Source organism: Pristis pectinata, chromosome 5 (genome assembly GCF_009764475.1).
Source record: "Pristis pectinata isolate sPriPec2 chromosome 5, sPriPec2.1.pri, whole genome shotgun sequence".
In the NCBI taxonomy this organism is placed as follows: domain Eukaryota; kingdom Metazoa; phylum Chordata; class Chondrichthyes; order Rhinopristiformes; family Pristidae; genus Pristis; species Pristis pectinata.
In genome coordinates this window covers 30,233,623-30,246,025 of record NC_067409.1, presented here as the reverse complement: position 1 = coordinate 30,246,025, position 12,403 = coordinate 30,233,623, and the positions used below count along the sequence as shown (strand labels likewise).

The 12,403-nt window shown below is 39.7% G+C and overlaps 1 protein-coding gene across 1 annotated transcript in view; it reads left to right on the top strand.

The window, feature by feature from the left end:
• Nucleotides 1–12,403, top strand: part of gpr158a (G protein-coupled receptor 158a) — a 414,329-nt gene that overhangs the window by 368,624 nt on the left and 33,302 nt on the right. Inside the window, exon 8 of the mRNA XM_052016756.1 lies at nucleotides 2,763–2,901. Within this exon, the coding sequence (XP_051872716.1) occupies nucleotides 2,763–2,901 (139 nt within the window). The remainder of the gene's footprint in view (nucleotides 1–2,762; nucleotides 2,902–12,403) is intronic.

Here is a 12,403-nt window from a genome sequence, read left to right as displayed (position 1 = left end):
TGATAATGCAAAGTGGGGTGATAACTGATGATGCATTTCACACCTTGTCCTAATTTTCTTTCCCATCAATTAAATGAAAATTGGGCAGGGTGTCATTTGGGCTGCTGATTTCCTTTTACCCTTCAAAGATTGTTTTATCGCCCCTTGAAAATCTTGAAAATACTCAACAGGTCAAATAGCATGTGTGAAGAGAGGAACAGAGTTAGCATACAGGTCAGATGGCCTCTTCTCAGTGTCTGCTCTCCTGTGAAAAATAGTTTTAATGAGAATATCCTGCAATACCAATAATGCTAATATGCTCCAATATTGTTCCTTTAACTGAAGTCCTGTTTTTATCCAGAGTAGGAAATAAAAATGGTAATAAAGTCTCTAGATTAAGTCAGGAGATTCAAGGTTAGAATGTAAAGCAAATATCTGCTTTGGAGGGATATATTTCCAATTAAACAGTTATTGTAAGAATTTCTTTAGATGTATTTTATTCATTGTGTCCTATCTTTGACATGCTGTCATGGAGATTAGCTCATTCCAGCTCAGTGTCAAAAAAGATTATTTGGGAGCCTTGGGGAAGTAATTGAGAGAATGATGAAGGCAAGGGCAGTAAATGGTGTCTTTAAGAATTAGTAAGGTATTTGACAAGGCCCGCATGGTAGACTGGTCCAAAAGGTTATGGTACATGGAATCCAAGGCAAGCTGAATCCAAAAGTGGCTTGATGATAGGGGGCAGTGGGTAATGGTGAAAGGATGCTTTCTGATTAGAAGTCTATGATTAGTGATGTACTGTAGAGATCGGAGCTTGACCTTTGCTATTTGTTGTACACATTAATGGCATGGATGTGAATATAGGAGAATGACTACTATGTTTATGGTTGTCACAAAATTTCGTGATGTCGTGGATAGCGAGAAAGGTTGTCTCAGGCTACAGCAGAATATAGGATCAGAATGGAAGTTGGGCAGAGTGTAGGCAAATGGAATTTAATCCGAACAAGTGTGAAGTCAGAGGTAGGACATATATAGTAAATGATACAGCACTAAGGAATGTTGATGAACAGAGACTAAGGAGTTCAAGTCCATAATTCCCTGAAGTGGCAACACAGGTCGATAGGCATACAGAATGTTTGCCTTCATATGTCGGCGCATAGAATATAAGAGTTGAGATGCAAAGTTGCAACTTTACAAAACACTGGTTAGACTGTATTTGAAATATTGTGTGCAGTTCTGGTCACTGCGCTTAAGGAAGGATGTGATTGCGCTGGAGAGCATGCAGAGGAGATTCACCACGATTTTGCCTGGATTGAAGGACTTTATTTATGGATGGGCTGGGCTTGTTTTCCCTGGAGTGACGGAGTGGTGACCTGATATATGTATGTATGATGATGAGAGGCTTAGGTAGGGTAGACAGTCAAAATCTTTTTCACAAACAAAAAAGCATTCATTTTAGGTGAAAAGGAAGGAATTTTTAATGAGATCTAAAGGTTTAACTTGCTTTATACAGAGAGTGGTGGAATCAGGTACAATCACTATTTTAAGAGGTGTTTAGACAGAAATAGGCAAGGCATAGAAAGATTAGTGTAGATGGGCCAAAAGGTCAGCATGGATGTGTGGGCTGAAGGGCCCATTTATATGGTATATGACTGCATGAGGAGCATAGATAGGGTGAATGCACCCAGTCTTTTTCCCAAGGTTGGGGAATCAAGAACTAGAGGGCACAGGCTTAAGGTGAGTGGGGAAAGACTTTTTTACACAAAGGGTGGTATGTATGTGGAATGTGCTGCCAGATGAAGTGGTTGAGGCAAGTACAATAACAACTTTTAAAAGACAGTTGGACAGGTACATGGATAAGAGAAGGTTTAGAAGGTTACGGGCCTAACACTGGCAAATGGGACCAGCTTGGATGGGCCATCTTGGTCGGCGTGGCCCAATTGGGCCAAAGGGCCTGTTTTTGTGCTGCATAACTCTATGACTCTGTGAAAGGTTCTCTCCCTCCCAATATATGTGTCCTGGTGCCATCTTCTGTCCAGAAGATTGTTATAAACATGTCAATTTTAATGTGATCATGTGAACACTTTCCTTTTTGTTTTATTTTGTAATTTCTCTTTGAGTGACTATAAAGGTATGAGCACTTCATTAAATGTCATTCTATTTCACTGCTTTATGCACCATTAACTTTGCATAGAACAAGTGTAAGAGACTTTGCCATTTCCATTTCATCGGAAGGAGAAGGAAACTTACATTTTCCAATGAGAATGTTATTTTACTGCTGCCATTAGCCTGTTTAAGATGTATGGGTTAAAGCCATTGTTATGATAACAGTCCTTCATAAATCAAGGCCATATAGAGAAGGCAGTGTGCATTTTGTTCAAAAAGAATCACTTACTTACCATTTTAAATCAACGTTTAGTTTGAAAAAGGAAGCAAATTTATTATCCATGTGTGCAGAAGCGTCTTCACTCACTGAAGTGGGAATGGCCAAGAAGCCAACCTAGATCTGCCTTAATCTGGAAAAGTACTTGATTACTGGGCTATGCTACATAATTAGCTCAAGTATCAGGAAGTATATCCTATTAAAGAAAGATCAGTTTTAATGGTCTGGTAAACAAATCTTGTTTATCAAACTTCTGGGGTTATTCTCTGTGTTTTGCCATATGCAAGAATATGGTTCGTTGTGTCACGCTGAGCTCTGATACTATGAATACTGCCATTGCTTTCTGATAATGAAAGAATCTCAAAGTCACTCCATTCCTTCTTTGCTTTTTTTCCTGCAGCTGAATTTCTCTTCCTCCTCTGGGGGGTATATCTCTGCTATGCAGTACGGACAGTGCCATCAGCTTTTCATGAACCACGTTACATGGCTGTAGCTGTCCATAATGAACTCATTATATCTGCTGTATTCTATACCATCAGGTAAGAAGCCTGCTGGCTCTTAAACCTAACTGCTAAAAGCTAAAGGTGAGGATGGTTTTATTATCTCTCATTTCAACAATCATTGCAGCAAGAGTAGGAATTTTGGGCAAAATAATTCATGTGTGATTCTGTATACCTGCTTTAAACTTCACTATTTTTCTCCGGTCTGTTGTTATTTGATTACCTTTCTTAGACAAAATAAAATTGACAGCAAATATTGTCGTGCAGTCACCACAGAACAGTGATCTCTTAAAGTGTACGACATATATCGAGCACTACCAGTGGAGATCAAGGGTGAGGTGGTATGGTGAGAGTTTGCAGCTAACATAGTGCTGACCTCAGTATTGGGTACAGAGTACAGCTACTGCTCTATCTTGTTAATGGATGAACAGTACCTTGAGATTAGAATTGACAGTTTTCCAAGCATCCGTTTTTTAAGCAACATTCAAATCAGTTCCAAAAAGCAAAGAACAACTGCAGATACTGGAAATCTGAAATAAGAGCAGACAATTCTGGAAATAATCAGTGGATTAGGCAACCTCTGTAGAGAGAGAAACAGAATTAATGTTTGAGGTCAGTGATCATTCATTTGAGCCAATTCACTTACACGTGATGACTGAATTGACAGCAGTTTGCTGAACATGTGTTCTAGGCCCAACCATCTTCAGCTGCTTCATTAATGACCTTCCTTCGATTCTAAGTTCAGAGTAGGGATGTTTGCTGATGGTTGCACAATGCTCAGCACCATTCGTGACTCATCAAATAATGAAGCAGTCCACATCCAAATGAAGCAAGATCTGGGCACAGGCCTGGGTTGATAGATGGCAAGTAACATTCGCACTACACAAGTGCCAGGCAATGACAATATCCAACAAGAGAAAACACAGCTATTACCCCTGACATTCAATGGCATTACCATCACTGAGTTCCCCGCTATCAATATTCTGGGGGTTACCATTGACCAGAAAATGAACTAGAGAAGCCATATAAACAATGTGGCTCCAAGAGCAGCCCAGAGACTAGAAATCCTGTGATGAGTAACTCACCACCCAACTCCCCTATCAACAAGGCTTAAGTCAGGAGTGTGATGGAATATTCTCCATTTGCCTGGCTGAATGCAGATTCAACAACACTCAAGAGGCTCAACACCATACAGGGCATAGCAGCCTGCTTGATAGGCACCCCATCCACAACCATTCACTCACTCCACCACTGACGCACAGTAGCAGCAGTTTATACCAACTACAGGATGCACTGCAGTAACTCACCAAGACTCCGTAGCAGCACCTTTCTAACCCATGACCTCTACCAGCTAGAAAGACAAGGGCAGCAAAAGCATGGGGACATCACCTCCTGGAAGTTGCCCTCCAAGCCAAAGTAATGGCACATAAGCCAGGAGAGTGTACAGAACCATATTCCTAACCATGTGGTAACTCACTGCTTTTTTGTCCCTAAAAAATCCGATGTAATCATTTGACTCCAATGTTAAGTGAGACTGGTCTGGATTTTTCCCAGGATTGTCTTCACCACCACTGGGTCAAAATCCTGAACTCTGTCCCTAACAACATTATGGGTATACCCACACCTCAAGGACTGCAATGGTTCAAGAAGGCAGCTCACCACCACCTTCTCGAGGGCAATTAGGAATGGGCAATTAAATACTGGCTCAGCCTCCAAAGCCAACATTTCTTGAATGAATGAAGAAAAGCTGTCAGTCATTTGCACCCACAATTCCACTCACTCATTTGACTTGTGACTACATTGTCTTTTAATAGTTACTATTGAATAATTGCATAAGAGGGGAATAGTAATGGATGTATTGCACTAGTTGCCAAGTGTGGCAAAATTATGAAATGGACAGAGGAAAGTAAATGTGTTTGCAATCATAGCAGTAACTTGTCCTAACATCACTTTTTTCAAACTGATTCAGCATAGTAGAGTTCTTGATACATGTTTTTCAAAAAAAGTTTAAATGAATTCTGAGATATTGGAAGGAACACATATGTTTACATTAATTCCTTTATCGTATTATTTTAATGAAAGTATTAAACCAGTCATTTTCAAGATATCAACCTCAATTGTCAAACTAGTTGACTGAAATGTTTGATGTTAATGTCATCAATTTGAATGGGGCGCCATGTGTTTTTCATGCCTATAGTGTCTTGAGTTCCCTCTAAACTATCCAGTTTAACTCATAGCTTGATACAAATAACAGCAGCGCTCACTGTAACACACTATATCTCTGGTGGATGGAGAGAATAGATTTTACTCAGGTGAAGCAGTTAATGTCATAGACGAACTTTATTTTCCTGAGGCTCCTAAGGACCACATTCCAGGGAAAAATCTAGACTGGTCCTCACTTAACATTGGAGTCAAATGATATACATTGGATTTTTAGGGACAAAAAAAGCAGTGAGATACCACATGGTTAAGAATGTGGTTCTGTACTCTGCCCTGGCTTATATGCCACTACTTTAATCTTTGATTTATTCTAAAATTGTTTCCTACGTTACAATCCTTCAAAAATAGTTCACTGGCTCTTAAGCACTCTGAAAGAGATGCAATAGATGCTTTACAAATGAACATTTTTCTTACTTTTCTCTCAACTATTAGTCAGCAAAAATATCTTCCTTTAGAGAAACTGTCATTTCTAACACTTCTTTCTGTGCTGCACACTTAAGTTGTAATAACTGGAATTGGCTCTGTAGCCTATTCCACTTGTCAGATTGTCATACCAATTAGGAGCAGGAGGAGTTCATTCAGCTCCTCGTGCCTGTTCTGCCACTTAATATGATTATGGCTCATCTGTATGTATCTATAGGTATTTTAATCCCTTTGTCCATCTTTTTACAACTCTATAATTCAAAATTACAAGCTCAGACAATCCATGTCCAAGCTTTGTGAAAATGTTACTGCTCTAGTGCAGTATGATATCAGAGTGCAGCACATGTGTATGTCCTATTGTGTCAACTTTCATCACATGTATGTGTGATGCTTATATAATGCACAATGGTTTGTGTATGCTTCTGCACTGCAGAGAGTCCAGTGATGCAGAAAAGCTTTTAGCTCTGCTGACAAGCTTGTTGGTTTGGAAATGTATCACTTTTCAACATTACAGGGAAAAAGGATACAGACATTTATTCCTCCCATTTTATTCAAATATAGTTAATCTATATTCACTTGTTGTTTGAATTTCATGTTCACAGTTTTGTTGGTATAGTTTTATAGTTGAATAAAACAGCATTGCCTCATCTAAAATGCAATTACTTTTACAGGTTCTTGTTTGTATGTATAAAATCTGAAGGGTTCTTCCCCCATGGAATTCTAGTGATGGAGAGCTGGCGCTGTGGATTTTGTTTTATTCTGGCACAGAATTTCTATTAATGATTAAAGCTGAACTTGAATCCAGGTCAAAATGTCAGCATTGTGGAATGTAAACTCAAAAATGGCAAGAACATCTTGTTTTCCTAGCCCCTTTAACATAGGAAAATGTCCCAAGTTGCTATGTAGGATCATATTTGCAGGAGCATAATGAAGGAGGAGATGTTAATCTGATCTCTAAACCTAGGTGAAAGGAGTAAGGATTTTAAACAGGGACTGAAAGGAGAGGCATGGAGAGATCACTTTGCAAATTTTGGAAGGGCTCATTCCATGCTATGTTTAAACCTGTACCATGGACATAGCCAAGCCTTTTTCTCAGGCATGTTATTTGATAGCTTGTACTATCTGTATTTGATAATCTTTAAAAACTCAAAGTTTGTTTTCTCTAACATATTACTTACACATACCCTCTCCCTTTATTTAAGAAAGGACATACTGGCAGTGGAGACAGTCCAAAAGAGATTCACTAGGCTATTCATGAGATGAGAGGGTTGTCTTATCATGATTGCCTAAAGAAATTAGATCTATATTCTTTGGAGTTTAGAAGAAGGGGTGATCTTATTGAGACATATTAGATTCCTCGTGGTAAGTGTCGAGAATGTTTTCACTTGTAGAAGAATCTTGAATGAGAGAACATATTTATAAGATCAGGAGGTGGTCATTTAAACAGAGTTATGTTGGAATTTCATTTCAGAGAGGCTGGTGAATCTCTGGAATTCTGTATCCAGAGGATTATGGAGGCTAGATCATCAGAGGTATTTAAGAGGAAATCGATAAATTTTTGTAAGATCAAGGAATTGAGACCAAGAGGGAACTGGCACAACAGTGAAGACGAAGCCTTGGGCAGATCAGCCATGGTCATATTGAACAATGGAGCTGGCTTGAAGGGCCAAGTGGCTTACTTCTGCTCCGATTTTCTCATGTTCTTCTATCCCTTTATTCTATTTTTATGTTGATGAAACACCTTGGCTCTTCACTTTTGTTTACTTTTGATAATCTACATCTTTAACTTACATTGCTAACATTTGTCTCCACAAAGACACTGTGCATCCAAAGAGGCCAGAACACATAAATTGAAGTGGTGTTGAGAGTTTGAGCTCTTGTTGCAGACTAGACATCAGTGACATTTGTTACATTGCTGCAAAACATATAGACAGTAAAACCAATAATCCACAATCCAGCTATTCAGAAATCCTAATGGTTCAGCATCGGGCTCACCAGTTAATGTTTACCACACTCCTTGTCCACTTGCCAAGCCTCAGTACCCAAGCTCCCTATCCACTTGCTGAGGCCGTGGTTCCTGAGCTTCCCATTCACTTGCCATGACCCTGGTTCCTGTGCTCCCCTCCTACTCAATAGGGCCCTGGTTCATCTGCTCCCATCCTATTCACTGAGGCTCCATTTCCCATGCTTTCCTTCCACTCACTGGGCCTCAGTTCCAACACTCCCTTTCCACTCAGATGGGTCCCGATTCCTGTGCTGTCTTTAAACTCGTCTGGTTTGTTTCCCATAGTCCCTTTAAGTTTACCAGATTTACTGGAAGAGTTATTATTCTACTGTGTAACATTTAAAGAAAAGTAAATTAAACCTATGCTGAAGTATTAATAGGATAACATCCAGTATTCTGGAAAATCTGCTAGTCCGGCACCATTAAAGTCCTGAGCATGCCAGATTAACAGAGTTTTACTGTAACACATCACTCTCCTTTCCATTCAAGATCACTGTGCAAACTCATATATAGATACACAGATAATGGCATGTCTATGCATAAAGGTACACAAGAGTTAATTAGAATGGATGCCAGTTGTGGTATTAATTCATAAAAAGATCTTTTATAATAAGCTAATAAAAATCAAACCTGTTAAAGTAGGAGTTCAGAGTATACAGCAGAGATATTGATATTTTAAATTGTCTGATTTTATTTTATATTCTGCAATTTTTGGAGCTTCTAAGTTTGGGTTTTATTCCTACTGGTCCTCAATACTGACCCTCTCTAACCCATTTTTTTTTGGTTCTCAGTTATAGCAGGAAATTGTCACTGAATTATTGGATTTTCCACACAACTCTGAAGGATAAGCTGTTTATCAGTACTCATTTATCTTGGGTAGTTTATCTATTCTGTTCTTATTCTCCCACTCCTACGCTACCCAACGATGATTAACACCCATAACACTTCATTCTGCTGTTTACCACAGCCACACAAAATGACCTGGAGCTACTGTCAATAAAGTGTGAAAAATAAAGCTTGAAACTTGTTGGAGACTTCTCCTGTTTCCTTGGAGTAGGTTGAGTGGCATTACTTTAAGAAGACATCTATTTTTTTCATGTGGAATGGTGAAGGTGGCAGACAACCAATTGAAGAAGTAGTGGAGGCAGAAGGCCTTGATGTGCATTTGTAGTTCCCCAATTTGGATAGCTACAGACCAATCTATAGCCTACACCCATCTTCTCAAGAGTAATTAAAGATGAACAATAAAAGAAACTAAAGAAGCCAGTTCCCAAAGGTTTTTTTTTAGCAGCACCTGTCAATTCACTCAAGAATAAGGGCATCAATCACATGGGAACACCACCATGTGAAAGTTCTCTAAGTTGCACGACATCCTGACTTGAAAATGCATTGCATCTTTGGGTCAAAATCCTGAAACTCTAGCTTCTCTGCTCTACCTACCTTGACTCTATCTAATAGCATTGGAACTGCAGCAGTTCAAGAACACAACAGACCACCACCTTCTCAAGGGCAATGAAGAATAAGAATTAATTACTGGTCTCATGAATGAATAAATAAGACGAGAGTGATCAACAGTCAGTACTGCGCCAAATGCACTTATAGGCTAAATATACCTATTTGTAATTTCAGTTACTCTACAATTTTGCACAGTTAGCAACAGTGCGGTCCTGGCATAGTGTGGTGGTTAGCGTAATGCTTTACAGCGCCAGCGACACAGGTTCAATTCCAGCCACTGTCTGTAAGGAGTTTGTACATTCTCCCCATGTCTGCATGGATTTCCTCTGGGTGCTCCAGTTTCCTCCCACATTCCAAGGACATGCAGGTTGGGAAGTGTGGCGACACTTGTGGGCTGCCCCCAGAACACTATGCAGGAGATGCATTTCACTGTGTTTCGACGTACATGTGACTAATGAAGATATCTTATTTTAAACCTTAATCTGCAAATGGAGCTCTAGATAATCATGATAATGAACTGATCACCAAAAGTTGCATGGAATTACCATATTTGTACAATGAGGTAGCTTTGGATCCATTTCCATCTATTTAAGAGCAAGTTACAACTGTATCTAAATATGTGGCCTTTTGTATTATTTTTTAAATTCTCTGTTAATGGAGAACCATTGCAAAATTGCACATTTGAAATGCAGAGGAGCACTTCAAGTACTCTGCCAAGGACACCTCTTCAAATGTGCACAATTAATTAGCAGCCACTATCTAAACAGGGGGTAAATTAGCTTTAATAAATTTATCATTGTCACGTTAAAAGTCACCAATTGACCCTACTATTAGGGAAATGGAAATATTGTTGACAGCAGACTTCTTCAGTAGGCTCTGCCCAACGCAGCTCACTGAGGGGATCTGTTTGGAAACAACAAACTGTTTGACACTGCAATGGGCAGCTGTCTCTGTCAATACAATGGTATGCAAATCTGCATGTTGAAAGTACTTCGCGCAGACTCCGGTGCAATGATATGTGTAAATATTAGATGTAACCAGTTCACTTGCTGCTTCCAGGCCTCATAGAGTTGGAATTTGCAGTCATCTCCTTGCAAAAAGCACAGTGTTATTTTCCTGCATGTAAAACAACATGCTTTTGCATTTTTTTGGACTTTGCTTCATTTAAGTGTCTATACCATAGTTGAATATAATATTGGCATGGTTTGAATTCTAAATCTCAAATGTTTAACCACAGAAGTAGAACCACATAAGTTAACAATACAGAAAAGGGTCATGTGCTCCGTAGTGCAAGATGGTAGAGATTGAAAGAAAAAAACTATTCCGGATGCAAAATGCCCCAAAATTTTCCATGCATTGACTTTGACAAATGGATGAAACTGGGCAGCATGTGCTGGATTTGCAGTGGGTTTTCCAGTGAGCTCTTACACTTGGATCCTGAAAAAGAAGATCTATCACACATGCACATCCAAGAATTAGAAGCATTGCTTTTTTGAAAGTGGCTTCAGAGGAACCGTGGCCTAAAATTGTCACTGTTTAGGCCCAAGCATCTGTCTGTTAACTTTACCCCAAAATGCACATCATAATCCTTTGTTTATTCCCTATCAATTGCCTCATTCAGTCAGTTCATCCAGAAACCAAAGTGTTCCCAAAGTAAACTTTCAGTCTATTACCTGGAACTGTTTCAATTAATTTGGATATCTGGTAAGACAAACTTCTTGCAATTTAATAACTCTGAAATGGAATATATTTGATTTAAAGGCAACGATTGCAATAAATGAAAGAAATAACTAATTCACCTACACTATTATGTTTAAGTTGGCTGCATAATTTCCACTGAAGTGAACTGATTAAAAGGAATGAGAAGAAACTTATTGGGAACATTAACCACAAAGTCTATTAGGATCAAGGACATAATGGGATGTTCAATCAGAAAGAGCCACAGTCAATTCCACCAATTCCATTAAAAGCTATTCTTCAGAATTAACTCTCCACAAAAATCAGTGGGAATTTATGTACACTCAGTTACTTTAGTGTGTATTTTACTTGACTGTTGGCACTGTCTTATACTGAGGCTATAACTAAAGAAGGTGCCTCTTGGGGAAGATAATAAAGGTGTCTTAATTTGCAGATTGACAATTGAATGGGGTTCCTATCTGGGATTTACCTTGCCAATATATGGCCTGCCATCTTTTATATCCCACCAGCCAGCTACCTGTTGGAAATGAAAATGAAGAGCAACAAACCAACTAAATCTATATCGCACTCAACTAAATCACTTGGGAATTTTCAAAAGGTCTCACAGATTGGAATAGGCAACAAGAACCCAGACTTGCAGAGCCTGAAAGAGATCACTATTGCACTGCACAAAGGTCAATTTAAAATCTTAGCCTGAAGATCTTTATACCTTAAGCAGCAGGTTTTAGAGAGTGATGTACAAGCTACACCGATCCTGCTTAAACTACTATTAAACTGCCAACAGATTCTGTGTACATCACAGCTCCTTGAGCAGAACATGCTAATGGAGCCACACTATGAGTGAGAAGGGGTGTTTTAACTGCCCACAGATCCTGGTGGTTATGCTTGCTGTACAATGCACGTCATACAGTACAGCATATGAGAGGATGAGCTTTGCCCCCAACATCTGCAAAAAAGATGTCCACGACCATAGAGGCACAAGAGATGGCAGATGCTGGAATCTGGAGCAAAACCTAAACTGTTGGAGGAACTCAGCAGGTCAGGCAGCATCTCTGGAGGCAAAGGGATAGTTGCCATTTTGGGCCGAGACACTGCATTAGGACTGAGAATGTAAAGGAGAGGTGACCAGTAATATAGAAGTGAGAGGTACAGATGATACAGAGCTGGTTGGTGATAGGTTGAATTAGATTCAGGAGGGTTGATGGACAGATGGTACCAGCTGGGGGAAGGGGTAGAGAGATGAATCAAGGGAGAAGAAACCCAAATAGATAGGTCTGTGGGTTATGGGCAGATGGAACCAGGTTGGGGGGATGGTGGTGATGAGTCCAGTTAACGAGGGAAAGAGGGATGGAAAAGGTGAATAAAGGGAGAGAGATCCTGGGTGAACTGGTGAGATTGAGAAAGCGACACAGGGGAGTGGGTTACCTGAAAGTGGAAAAGTCAATGTTCATGCCATTGGTGTAGGCTATTTATTAGGCATGAATGATAGAGAAATGGAGGGTTATGTGGGAGGGAAGGGTTAGATAGATCTTAGAAAAGGATAAAGTGTCGACACAGCATCGTGGGCCGAAGGGCCTGTACTGTGCTGTAATGTTCTATCCAAGTGGAATACCAGGTGATGTTCTCCTAGTTTGCGTTTGGCCTTGCCATAACAGTGGAGAAGACCGAAGATGGACAGGTCGATGTGGGAATGGGAAGGGGAGTTGAAATGACATGTAACCAGAAGCTCAAGATGGCCAT